General features: G+C 36.9%; 1 protein-coding gene across 5 annotated transcripts in view; it reads right to left on the reverse strand.

Annotated features, from left to right (window-relative positions):
- Window positions 1–13,759, reverse strand: part of SCN2A (sodium channel, voltage-gated, type II, alpha subunit) — a 172,805-nt gene that overhangs the window by 85,079 nt on the left and 73,967 nt on the right. For 2 of the 5 annotated variants that reach the window (XM_006879342.1, XM_006879341.1), the window contains exons 4-8: window positions 7,179–7,268; window positions 5,090–5,218; window positions 4,431–4,522; window positions 3,276–3,548; window positions 1,489–1,552 (exon numbers count right to left, since the gene is read on the reverse strand). In XM_006879342.1, coding sequence (XP_006879404.1) covers window positions 1,489–1,552; window positions 3,276–3,548; window positions 4,431–4,522; window positions 5,090–5,218; window positions 7,179–7,268 — 648 coding nt within the window. Of the gene's footprint in view, window positions 1–1,488; window positions 1,553–3,275; window positions 3,549–4,430; window positions 4,523–4,617; window positions 4,710–5,089; window positions 5,219–7,178; window positions 7,269–13,759 lie in introns of all 5 variants that reach the window. The other 3 variants (XM_006879343.1, XM_006879344.1, XM_006879345.1) reach the window with 2 other exon arrangements.

The following is a 13,759-nucleotide window of genomic DNA, read 5'->3' on the forward strand; positions in this document are numbered from 1 at the left end:
TTTATATGCTGCTAGGGAAAGTAGCGTTCTCTTTAATCTGTTCCTAGGATTAGGTAGTACCTACACTGATTTATATGAAAAAACTTGTTAAGTGTCATTTCGATTTCCTTCACCAAGGAATTATCATTATTATATTTACTGTATCTATATAAAAATAATCCTATAAATTATGAATTTCTTTTGGTATTTGTGCACAGGAGCAGATAAATAACTCTGTAGTAAAAAAATTAATGTTCACAGAAGACACCGAGATGCAGAAGTATATGTGAGTGGAGGAACAGGGCATAGAATTGAAGAAGGAATGGGGGCTTGGTGTGTACAGTCAGAGGAGGGAAGGGTTCTGTATATGTGACTATGATAGAATGACCTTGATGGTCAAATTGACGTGGACTTAATATTGTGTCTGCCACTTCAAGGATCCATGATTGGGGAAATTTCCCCAACTTTGCTAATCTCTGGGTAGTATATCATACACAAGAAAGAGCTAACAACAGAACAAAACTCTCAAATTTATAAGTATTACATGCTATATTACATGTAACACATAATACATACAAAGAAATAAAACAGTCTGATTTTCACATTACAGAAATCTGTAATAAAGTCAGCATTATCTTGATCATAGGAGCCAAGTACAAAGCCTGTACACTAGTAGTATACATTAGTAGATAATGCCTACAACACAATTCTCAGTATCTATTAATGTGTACTACTAATATCACTTTACACAGAAAGAACATTAGATATCTGCAGTCTTGTCAAATGGAAAGGCAGTAATTTTTTTTTAAAATTCTTCTTTGGTTCATCTCTAGGCCACTGCTCACTATTACTAAAGACTTATATGATAATTAACTTTCATAATTAAAAGCACTTAAAATAGTTCACTGCAAAAATTCAATGTTAATCCATTTATTAGTATATTAAATTAATTTAATCCTCACAGAAACCCTATTATCACATGAGTTAATGGGATAAGGAGGGTGAGGCAAGAGAGATGATACTTTACGATGGAAGTAGGGCTTAAACTCATATAATCGGAATCTCCAGTCTGTGCTGTATCCACTTCAGTAAAATATGCTAGACAAACCCTAATCATGCCTTAGATGTTGACATTATCCTTAGGGCTATTACATTTTAAGACCATGGTAACATTAACATATATAAAATATCACACTTCTATAAGAGTACATGTTTATTAATTCTATTAAATTAAGCTTCTTATATATAAAGAATACTGCTGTTCTCTTTTTCATTGTACTTTTTTTGAAGATTAGAAGTGACCTAGTATAGAAAAATAATAGCTGCAGATGAGTGTGTGAAGGAGGTGAGAATCCACACTTATTCCAGCTATTCTGGGAGTCAGTGTGAAACAGAATTTATGGAGGTCCTTGAATGAGGAGTGAGCGGGGGCCGAATAGGTGGGAAGTGGCGGATATTGAGGCTCATAGAGCACTGTGGACTTAGGCTTAATAGGAAAGCATCACTCACCCTGCATCTGAGCTGTTACCACAAAGCAGAGCATCATTTTGGCCTTCCAAAAAGTAAAAATGACCTATTTAACAGAGCAAGGAATAAGAGGAATCAGTAAAAAGTCTTTAGGATGTTTCTACTAAGGCATCTAATTATCAACCTTATAAATTCATCTTAATCATAAGGAAATAGATAAAATAATAAAGATATAAGAAAGATAGTCTAAGGAAAATAGAATAAATTTTTATAATAATGAAATACTAAATAAACATAAAAATATAACACTTACTAATAACTCAATAAATGTTCTAAGAATAGTATAATTTTATTACTTCCTGTTATCAATATTATTGAAAGCACAAATTCCAAACTGTTTGGTATATTTTGAGAAAAAAACCTGTTAGCTTAATGTGTTTATTTTGCAAAAAAAGAGGACAAAGAGGAGTCTTACTGCCTTGAAATGCTTCCAAAAAGAAAACACTCTTTAACAAGCAATCTTTAGCTAGGCCCAGGAAAACCTCTAGAATGATATATATTGCCAATTTAGACTTAATTTCACGAGAATTAAGCTTAGATGCTTATTATGTGTTTTCTTAAAATTCTATAAATCGGTATTGTTTTTATTTTTTCATACTGCTTTTAAAATTAACAAGATACTTTTGTTTCTTTGATGATGTATTCTTGGTTTATCTACCAGTAGTTTATATTTATAGGATATGTATATATGTAATTTCACTAAATTACAAAAGTAGTTTCAGGAAAAACAAACTCACATACACACTTACAACACTCTGAACTCTCTCATTGCCACCGAGTTAGAACTGACTCATAGCTAACCTTCCATTCAGTTTTTGAGGCCATAATGTGTGGGAGGAGGCTGGCCATCATTCCCCTGCAGAGCCACTGGTGAATCTGAACAACTAGAGGCTTGACCTTCGGGTCGGCTGCACAGCTGCACATCACCAGAGGTCCCTCACATATTTATACTCACAAAAAAAAACCCCACAGGACCACAAATCTATTTTATCATGTTTACTGACATAGGAGGGGAAAACCCAACATAACAAAATCTATGCCCTCAAGAGGAAAAGGCAGAGTAGAAATTATCTTAATTTTGATATGAACTAAGTGACTCAGATCAATTTAAATCAACTCATGTAACAGGAAGCAGTGGTGGTTTAGTGGTAAGGAATTGTGCTGCCTACACAGAGGTACACAGTTCAGATTCACTAGTTGTTCCATGGAAGAAAGATGAGCTTTCAATCTCCTCCCATGTGATTTATTGCCTCTGAAGGTTGACCCACTGGAGGTTCAACCATAGACTTGTTTCAACTTGATGGTAAACAACTACACCATGTAATTGTTGTTTTGTTGTTAAGTGCCATCGAGTCACAGATGATTCATAACGACTCTATGAATGAAAGAGCACTGTTCATAGGATTTCTGGAGGCAAGCTATTTCAGAAGTGGATGCCACTCTAAGCTTCCAAGCTTCTTTTAATCGGGGAGCTCCACCACTGTCCATCATGGGTAACTGTTATCGCATTTGACACATCAGTGTCACAGTGTTCCATTTCACAGCAACCACGAGTTACCTCTGTATAGCAATGCAGAGAAATAAAATATCTTTTTTTTAAATAAATACCCCTTTTCTCCCTTATCTATTTTATTTCTCTATTACATATGTTAAGTTTGTCTTAGTCATTTAGTTCATATAAAAATGAAGGTATTTTCTATTGTATCTTTTAATATTTATAGGACGAAATAATATTTAAAGGACTTAATGGTTAAAAGGCAATATCTTACTTTTATCTTCAATATAGTCGTCCCAGTTAAACATGCTCACTGTCCTATTGATAATGGTACCATTCACATCCAATGAACTATTAAAGAAGGAAGTGATGTTTATTTCAAAGGTAGAATTATCTGGGGGCCATTGTAAGCATTTATTCCTCAAGTTGCCCATGAACAGCTGTAGTCCTATTAGTGCAAAGACACTCAGACAGAACACAGTCAGGATCATGACATCAGAGAGCTTCTTCACCGATTGTATCAGGGCCCCCACAATGGTCTTCAGGCCTACAGGTAGAAGGATATGGAGAAATTGAAATACATTATTCAGTAGCTACTTTACCAACAAAACATCATTAGCTTGTCCTGGAAAATAAAGATATCATGCAGAATGCCAACAATATTAATTTAATATTTGTGACTGAAAGACATTTTCATAAAAAGCCTGCTAGCTGGTGAAAATGAACGAATAGCAAAACTCGTATGCTCATTAGGACACTGTGAATGGAAATGAACTAAACATGTATTTCCAACCTCCTTAGAGCAAAAGAAATGCTTTTGTTATTCATGCTTGAACATCAACCCTGTGTAAACACTGTATTTTATTTGAAGATGTCTTACTTCATAGCCTCTTGTTGATTTTTTGCAAAGTCCATATGAACAGAGGAGTGGGAAATAGTAAAGTCAGTGGCTTAGGAGGTCATGTATTTATGTATTTTACAAGCTTGAGTATGGGCTAAAGAAGGAAGACATCTGACAACAGAGCTCCATGCAGACTCATGCTATTCCTTGGTATTCTTTTAACTTACCTCACTTTAAAAAAAAAAAAAAAGAAATCCGTTTTACACCTAAACAGTTAAATTTGCATCAGTTTAAATGCCTCAATTTAGCTTCTATGCGAAAAGCTTGATGCTATAAGATGCCAACCATGTAGCCTGTCACTGCAAATGCCTCATGCAACAACCTGTTAAACTCAAAGGCTGATTTAGGACGGTTTTAAAGCAGTGAAAAGCAAAGAATCAAATCCATCTGAAATCTGATGTACTGATTCTTGCTTTCTGACATATTTATTTGCAATATGTGACAAAGCATCAAAGCTTCGGCCCCAAAAAGCGTGATTTTGGCACCAATGCAGCTAAAGTCAGCCTCGGTGTTTAACCTCACTCTCACCTGGAATGACTGAAATTGTTTTCAATGCTCGGAGAACTCTGAATGTTCTCAACGCTGAGACATTGCCCAGGTCCACAAACTCTGTGACATATCTGTAATAGGGGGTTCACACACAAACACAATGACAGAACACAAGAAACAGTTGAAGATATAAGGGGCCTACCACCTTATACCAGTTTCTTCTTACCTGGAATTACAGAAATAGTTTTCAAAGCTCTCAAGACTCTGAAAGTTCGAAGAGCTGAAACATTGCCTAGGTTTACAAATTCTGTTACATACCTGTAGAATTAAATCAGTGTTATTCAGAATTTTGGGAACTCCAAGTCTACATTGGTCTTTCATCTAAAGCTTTTTCATTTCAGTGATTATTGCCATCAGATTTCTCAGTTACTACTGACATTGTATACTCAGACAATTAACATTGCCACCATAATTTCTGCTATTTGAGAAAATGTTATTCCATTACTTTACAATTGAAGTTGAAAGCAAAAGCCTTCAATTTAAAATGATAGTTCCTAATTTCTCCAAAAATATTCTAAATTCACAAGGTAACTACAGAAAAAATGCTTTCTCTGTCAAAGGAAATCACCAACGATAAATAGAGAGTAAGCTCCCATCAATTATTTCCTTTATGACAATGAAAAATGTAAGCTACTTACGCAAATGTAATGACGGTGAAGTCCAACCAATTCCAAGGATCCCGTAGAAATGTGAAATCTTCTAAACAAAAGCCCCTTGCAAGTATTTTAATAAGTGATTCAAAAGTATAAATTCCTGTAAAGGTGTACCTGAGAGAAAACATCCAAGCCAGTTTTAAGGTCTCGTAGGTAATTCACACATAAGTTTTAAAGGAGATTTTAAGAAACAAATGAAAATTCAAGGTCTTCATTCATGTGAGTATCCCTATCATATCACAGCAAGAGTTTTGAACAGAAATAAACACTCCAATTTGAAAGATATTCTTACTAAGTGAATGTTGTATTGTCCACATTAACTAATTTAAGAATCTAAATTATATGGCTTGATATGAAGTATCCAAATTATATGGCTTTGATATGAGGTACTATCTGCAATACAGGGAACACTGGTGGCCTAGTGGCCCAAAGCTGTGCTGCAACCCCAAAGGCACACACAGTTCATGTCTACCAGGTGCTCTGAGGGAAAAGGATGGGCAATCGCCTCCTATGCAATTAATTGCCTCTGAAAACCTGCTGGAGGGATAGCTATGGGTTGGTCTGACTCAATGGATACAAGTACAACAACCTACAATATACTTGCATCCAGTCTAGTGCATTAGAAAATATTTTTGCCATAAAAAGACTTCAGCAAGTAGATACTAATCCAAAAATGAATTTGAATTTCATAAATTATCCACCATAAAAAATCATGAAGCATATACTAGTGAAATAGTTCAGGTTTCGAAGGACACCTCTCCTGTGTCTTTAAGTCCTTCATGAATTTGTAGGACTTAAATGGAATTTGTGAGTCAAAATAGGCACATATTTCATAAAATGACTTATTGCTGTTGAGTTGGAATTGACTCATAGCTGGGTTTTCAGAGGCTGTAAATTGCATGGGAGGATCTATCTTTATTCCAAGGAGCAGCTGATGGAGTCAAAGCATTTTTGAGTTGGCAGTGCAACACCTTGCCCACTAAGCCATTTGAGCTCGATTAGGTGCATATAGTAGTCTTTATTTAGCCATGCCTTAGTACAAGGATAGTGGAATCTGGTAACCTAATTTATAGGGAGTCATGCTCCTACCCCAAAAGCTCCCTGGCGGGTCAAATTTACCAGTGGCTCTGCGATAGGATGGACAATCTCTTCTCATGTGATTTACAGCCTCTGAAATCCACTGGAGGGTCAGCTATGAGTTGATGCCCACTCAATGGCAATGAGTTGTTAGTGTAAGAGAAGGCAATGATTTTGTTGCTCCAACAGCAAATGAAAGTGATCATGAGAAAGCATTTGTTGTGACTGTTGTTGTTGTTGTGTTCCATTGAGTCGGAACAAACTTATAGCTAACCCTCCAGAGGTAGCAAATCACACAGATGAGACTGCCCATCCTCCTCCCTCAGAGCAACTTGTGGATTTGAACTTCTGTCTTTGTGATTGCAGCACAACTTCTTACCATTGGGCCATCAGAGTGTCCTTATGAGTTGGTTTAATTGTTTCAGTGAGAAGACGAATTTATAACCCTAAATGGCAAGTGGTCGTTATCCCAGGGAACTGGCTGCAGAACACTATTGCAGCCAAGAGAAAAGGAACATTCAACTTATGTATGAGTTTCACTAGAGGATATTGGTATCACTAATGCACTTCAAAAGTGTGAGACTTAGAAAAAAGATAATAGGCTACTAAGTATTTCCAGTTAAAGCAGTGCAGTGGAGAAACTGTCACAGAGTTTTGTCTTGGGAGCGGGTAGTCATGAACTTGTATCAGCATATGGCTTAAAATAGTTAGCTGTTGTTGTGAGTACCATGGAGTCAAAACGGACCCCATAGCTGACCACCCAGTGGATTTTCAGAGCCAGTAAATCTCAGGAAACTTGACTGCCCATTTTTCTCCTGTGTAGCAGTTGGTGGATTCAAACCATGTACCTTTACGCTGACAGCTCAATTTCCTACTACTAAGCCACCAGCGCTCCTGCTTGCTAGATAAGTGAATGAACTCTCAAAATGTTAAAGGCACAATTTGAAAAAGAAAAAGAATGTCAATATTGAAAGATATTTTTTCACTTTCTACTTACTCCACATTCTTTGTCCAGTCTGGAGGGTTACTCATGGTCATAAATACACAGTTGGTCAGAATGGTGCACATAATGAGCACATTGAATAAAGTGAAGAATATTGTCAAGGAATATAAAAGTCAATGACAAATCTTACATTCATGCACTATCATGTCATTCACCACCATGAAACTTGGAATTTTTATGCTGTAATTATTTTAATATGGGGGTTTGTTACCATTTTGGCCATGACTTCAACTATTTTGAGATTATGTAGAGGGTTGTTATTGTTATTGTGTGTAGCCAAGTCGATTCCAACTCACGGTGACCCACAGTTGAATTGCCCTTGAGGTTTTCCTAGATTGCAGGCCTTCATGAGGACAGATTGCCAGGTCTTCTCTCCTGTGGGATGGATCTTTCAGCTAGCAGCTGAGTGTTAAGGTTCCTTACTAAAAAAAAAAAGTGTTAAAGGCAAGAAAATAGGTGAACTGGTGAATAAATATTATCAATTAAAGTTTTTTAAATAACAGACTCAGCTGAACAACTGAACTGCAATCTCAGCGTGTAGGTAAACCTTACGGCAAAAATTCAAAGGAATTAATCAATCAAATACACTATAAATCCATTCAAAGGAACAAACTGGAGGAATGCCTTATAATAATGGCTTTTCTAAGAGGAGTGTATAATAAATTATAATTAATTAATTATAGGGTTCTAAATTATAGGAGAAGATGGCTAGTGTTTGCACTGGTATCTCTTGAGTTTGTCCTTGGCTAAATTAATTAACTCCATGAACCTCAGTTATTTGGCTACAAACAAATGAGAAAAGGAGTAAATATTTCCCAGGATTGTTCTAAGATCAACTTAGAGAAAATATGTTAAGGATCCCCACAACTTAAAAGTACCTAGGATTTAGGAGATGCTCAGTAAATTGCTTTTAAAAATTTCTGAACCATAGAGAACACTACCAAACACAAGCACCTGGCTTGTTTCTAATGATTCATTTTTACTTTTGTGGGTAGAATAGTTTGATTTATACTGAAAACCAACTACAAAATTTGGTTAAGAAAATTATCAGTCATTAGGTAATTGAAAAGCTTTCCTTCCATAGTAAGGTAACTGAAAATATTTCCCTTTACAATGAAGATTCAAGTTACAAGTATGTAAATAATGGGCCTTTATCAATGAGAATTTAGAAATCGTTCTAAAAATCCAAACAGTGAGTTTTTCTTTCTTTCTCACTAGTTTTGCTTTGAATCATCATATTTCTTTTATATAACATCACAATATCAACACAACTTCAAGAGCAGAACTACTCAACAGTGCAGGGTGAACAGTGTGCTCATACAGAAAGTCAGTTCTTTTCACTTGCAAATGGCTTAGTCCAAGTACTATTTTTTTTCCCCTGTCAAGGACATAATGTACATGATTAATTCTCAGTTTTCCCAAAACCATCCACATGAAAACAGTCACAAATGAATGATGTGGATCAACCACCTGAGGGCACTACAACCTGATTTAACTTTAGTTAAAGTAAATAAAGCCCAGGATAAAATGAAAGATAACATGTTAATTGTTGTTTAAGCAGAGGATCCTCCAAATCTGCTGGTTTGTTAGCATCTACTGGAGAAAATTGCACCATTACGAATTCAGTCACCAATCTCTAGGTCCTGAACACAATCCTGCATTTCTTTACTTGTTTTCTTCTAATACCTTCTGCAAAACTGATTTCAAATATTTTCCAATCTCCTCTCACCTCCAAACCTCTTCTGTCTCCTCTTTTTCACACAGATGACTTCACTGTCCATTTCACACTGTGAAAAGATAGTATCATACTGGTACGTCTCCACTTCCCACGCCAGACTCTCTGCCCTGACACTTTTCTGTTGTGATAGATAAAATGTCTAGTCCTTCCACTCATACATTGTGCACCTCCAACCATTCCAGAAAGCGCCAGTAACCTCTTATCTCTTCTTTCATTTATCTTCATTGACTCCCACTTTACTGGTATCTTCCATTAAGATTTAAATATACTGCGTAGATAATTTTTTTTAAATACATAAATATACTTGGGGAAAATGAAAAATAATTTCCCAGAAGCTGCAACCTCATGTAAAATTTACAGCACTGTCTTTCTTCCATTTCACCAACTGCTTAAAAAAATAGTTTTGCTTTTCCTCCTATATCAATGACATCCTCAACCTACAAGCTTCCTGGAGCTTTTCTATAACGGCAGCAAATATCCCCATGCCACTAAAAAAAAAAGGATCATTTTGAGTTCTCAGTTGAGTTCATTTCTCTGCAGAAATTGACAGAGGTAGATTTTTCTGTCTTTCATTACATTCTCTTCCTTTTGCTCTTACAAGGTCTCAACACTCTGGTTTTCTTCGTGGGCAATTATTTTTCTATATTCTTTGAAATAGTTCATTTTCCTGGGACTATATCCTAAGCCTTATGGTGAACTCATATATTACAGAGAAAAACTGTCACATTGTTTTTTCTTCGCTACAATATTTTATAAAAGCCAATTGCCAGGTGTTCCTTCTTTTTCTATACCTGCCTAGGGTATTTTTGGGTTTGTTTTTGCAAGGAAAATCATGATGTGTCTGATTTCTATATAATTCTTTTTTTCTTTTTTCATGATTCTTGATGGTGCATTCAGTGATGTAGAAAACAATGATTTCAGCACAAAATTTGCACAGAGCTACCATATAAATTTGGGATGAGTTAAGAAATACATTTATTAATCAATTAAAAGTTGGAGCCACTGAAAGAATCTTTGGAATACATAGGCATATAGATGCTTATAATGCCCTCATTATCATTATATCTGAGGTTTAGAAATCACTTTTCTCTTACTGGGTGAAAAAAAAATGCAGAGTACCGCCAGGTTGGGATTAAGGAGAGCTGGTCTGAGTCCTAACTCAGTTATGGATGTAAAGGGTAGTCATAGAAAACACAGAGAACCTCTAGGCTTCTGTGAATTAATCTACAAAATAAGGAGGTTGGGACTGACCACATTATATTTTGATCACTTCTAGCTCCACATTCCGCTTTATAAGCATTTGGTGTGCAAAGCCAAGCCAGAACAGAATGGTGATTTGCATAAGATTGGTGTAGAATTCTTTACGCTGTCTGAGAGATTTATTTTTGCTTACCTGCAGCAGTTGCTGCTCAACCTGCATGTGTTACAGCTGCCGTGTATCACATAGCAGTCACGATACAAGGAACAGAGATTTTCTTATTGATAGAAACATTATGGACACAATTTTAAAGTTAGAGAAACAGATTCAAAGAATTGTAATAATCTTAAAAAAGAAAAAAAAAGAAGAATTGTAATAATCTTGCTCAAGGCAACTGAGCTAGTAAGTAAATCTCAGAGGTAAGGTTTTAATAGACTTTCTGGTTAAAAACTTAGGGGTTTTTATTTTCCTATCTTTTGTGAACAGTAGAGAGATAACATTAGTCATGTGATATTGGACTGGCTTTGTAGCCATAATACTGTTTCGAAATTTTAAATTTCATCTCTACACTCACCTCTGTGAAAGTGTTATCTCCAGTTCCAACCTTTTTATTTTCACCCTAGACTTTTATCTAAGGGACTCTGATGGCCTATTGGCAAGAAGCTGTGCTGCAATCCCAAAGGTATGTGGTTCAAGGCCACCAGTTGTTCCATGGGAGAAGGATGAGCAATCTTCTCCCGTGCCACTAACTGCCTCTGAAAACCTTCCAGATAGTCAGCTATGGGTCGGTTCCCACTCTACGGTACATAAGAAGAGACTTTATCTACACGTAGTTCCTCAATACATCCTTCAGATATCTTCTTTCACTTCTCATTGTCCTTGAGTTGGTTCCAACTCATAGCCGACGGTCCATCACGTTTCCAACCAAGGCTCTAACTCACGTGGGAGACTGCCCATCTTGCTCTTGTGCACAACTGATGGATCTCAACAGCCAGAGAAGCATAGCCTTTGGGTTAGTAAGTGTAATTCCTTAGACACTACGCCACGAGAACTCCCTGAATATATCAGGAGTCTAAAAATTAAAATATTCAAGCTCTTCAGTATACCCGCCGAACTGTTCCATCTTCCCAAACTTAGTAAACAACAGCTCCTTTTTAATTTCTTAACTAAGCACTTGGGAGTCATCCTTAGCTCATTCCCACATATGCCACAGTAAATCGCAGCAGCTGTCTGTACAACAGACATGCACATTTATGACATTTTACCACCTTCGCTGTTGCCACTATAGTCCAAGCTACCTTTATCTCCTGCCTCAGTCCTATAGTAAGGCCTGCTCCATTTCTTCCCTTGACTTCTGGTGCACAATGCAGTCTATTATCCAGACAGCAGTCAGAGTGATCCTTTTGAAACAGGAGCCAGATTACTACACTCTTCTGCTAAAAACCCTCACATCACCAACCCTAATATCACCCAGGCTACATTCAGGGTCCTTCTCAGGCTTCTAACTTCAGCCCTTGACCTCCACTCTCACTGACCTCCGTCACTCTAGCTCTTTGCAGACTCTTGAACAACCTAAGTGCACATCCACCTTTATACTTTACCTTCATACTTCCTATTTCCATTGCACACACTTTTCTGCAAGATTTCTATAGAAATTTTTAAGACAGAACTTGCATGATTTATATAAAAGTTTCCTTGTCACTGTTCCCTTTTACATGGACTTTTATTATTGGCTGACATGATCTTTTATCTTTCTCCTCTCAAATCACACATGCGCTCACATACATGAATATAAACATTGACTTTGACTTTCAGTCCTGCATCTCAATGCCTAGGAAACTATCACTCAATAAATATTTGCAAATTAATGAATGAATGTATGAGTAATGAATGTAAAAATAAAGGAGGAGAATGTGTATATTAAGTTACAATAATAAAAACTAACAGAAAACAGCTTGAAGTTTGATGGAAAGTTTCAGATAGATTGTTTTTAACTTGCTTGCAATGCTGAAAATAAAACTATTTTTATTTAATATTCAAAGCAATATAGTAATCACATCAAAGCATCTTCAGTGTAAAAATTAAGCTTTGGAAAAAATATATAGTAAACATGCATTTAACTTCCTTTTTGCCAAATTAAAGAAACAAAGCTATTTTGATATTCATAGCTTCTAATGAAGATAGCAGCTCCCTTTGAAAGTCAGGCATTTTGTTGGAATCATCTTGATGGCAAACGATTTAGTTTTTCACTTGCTGAAAATAAAGTTATCAGAACAAGTTTACAATACTAACTTCTCTATTGTAAGGTTTACGGAACACTCTCTGGTTTGTGAATTAAAATTAAGAAAAACCTTCAAATTTTGCCAAAATCACTGTGACTCTTCCCAAAAATGTTTAAGTTAAAGTAAAGTCAGAAAAGCAGGACTTGAGGCTAGGTATGTGTTTTAAGGAATAAAGACAAAAACCACAGGGAAAACCAGTTGTAAAGTCTCCCGTATTATCTGAGTCTATAAGAACCTCTGACCCATTTGTCACTGCCATAGACAGAGAATGAAGGATATCTCCGTCTCAGATACAAATCCATCTGCTTTTTCTTTTCTCATGTCTATGCTAAGGTGAACTGTATGTGATAGTCTAATTCGATTGCTGTTGTTGTTGTTATGTGCCGTCGAGTCGTTTGCAACTCATAGCGACCCTATGTACAACAGCCCTAAACCCTGCTCTATCCTGTGCCAATCTCATTGCCTCTGACACACCCATCCTGATTACCCCAGTCACTGAATCAATCCACCTCATAGAGGGTCTTCCCCTCCTGCGCTGTCCCTCTACTCTACCCAGTATGATGTCCCTCTCTAAAGACCTGTCTCTCCTTACAACATGTCCAAAGTATGTCAGGCAAAGCCCCAGAATCCTTGTCTCCAAGGAGCAGTCTGGTTTAACCCTCTCTACAATGAATCTGTTTGTTTTCTTGGCAGTCCATGGTACATTCAATACTCTTCTCCAGCACCACAGCTCAAAGGCATCAGTTTTTCTATCCTCCCTAGTCATTGTCCAACTCTCTGATGCATAACAAGTGATTGCAAAAACCATGGCCTGTATCAGGCCCACCTTAGTCTCCAGAGAGACACCGTTGCTCTTGAGTACTTTAGAGAGGTCCCTAACCGCAGACACTCTTTTTTTATGGTAGAAATCTGTGGCTATGACCAATTTAGCACCTATAGGCAATGCAAGCAATGTAACCTACTGGCAGAGGCAGCAGTCCAGCTTGGCACACTGCTTGACATTTCAACTTGCTCCCTGCAGGTCACCGAACTTTGCCCCAAAGAGAGGATGTTTCTTCTGAGTTCTAAATGTAAACCCTCAAAAGCCAAGTCGTGTGTGGATTCATGGAGGACTAGGGATGCAAATGAGGGCTCCAGGGCTTAAATTCTTTGATCCAAATTATCCCTTTAATATTAAAAACCAAAACAAGACAAAATGAAAAGCAAACGAGTTTGCCAAGTCCTTTCTGACTCGCGGCAGCCCTACATGTTAGAGAGGAGGCCTGAGCCCTGTAGGCTCTTGGCTGCAATCTTTACATCACTAGACCACTAGCCCTTTCTTCTGCAGTGCCACTGTGTGGGTTTGAAATCTCAGCCT

Source organism: Elephantulus edwardii, unplaced genomic scaffold, assembly GCF_000299155.1.
Source record: "Elephantulus edwardii isolate Elephantulus edwardi_28Jun2011 unplaced genomic scaffold, EleEdw1.0 scaffold00003, whole genome shotgun sequence".
NCBI classification, from domain to species: domain Eukaryota; kingdom Metazoa; phylum Chordata; class Mammalia; order Macroscelidea; family Macroscelididae; genus Elephantulus; species Elephantulus edwardii.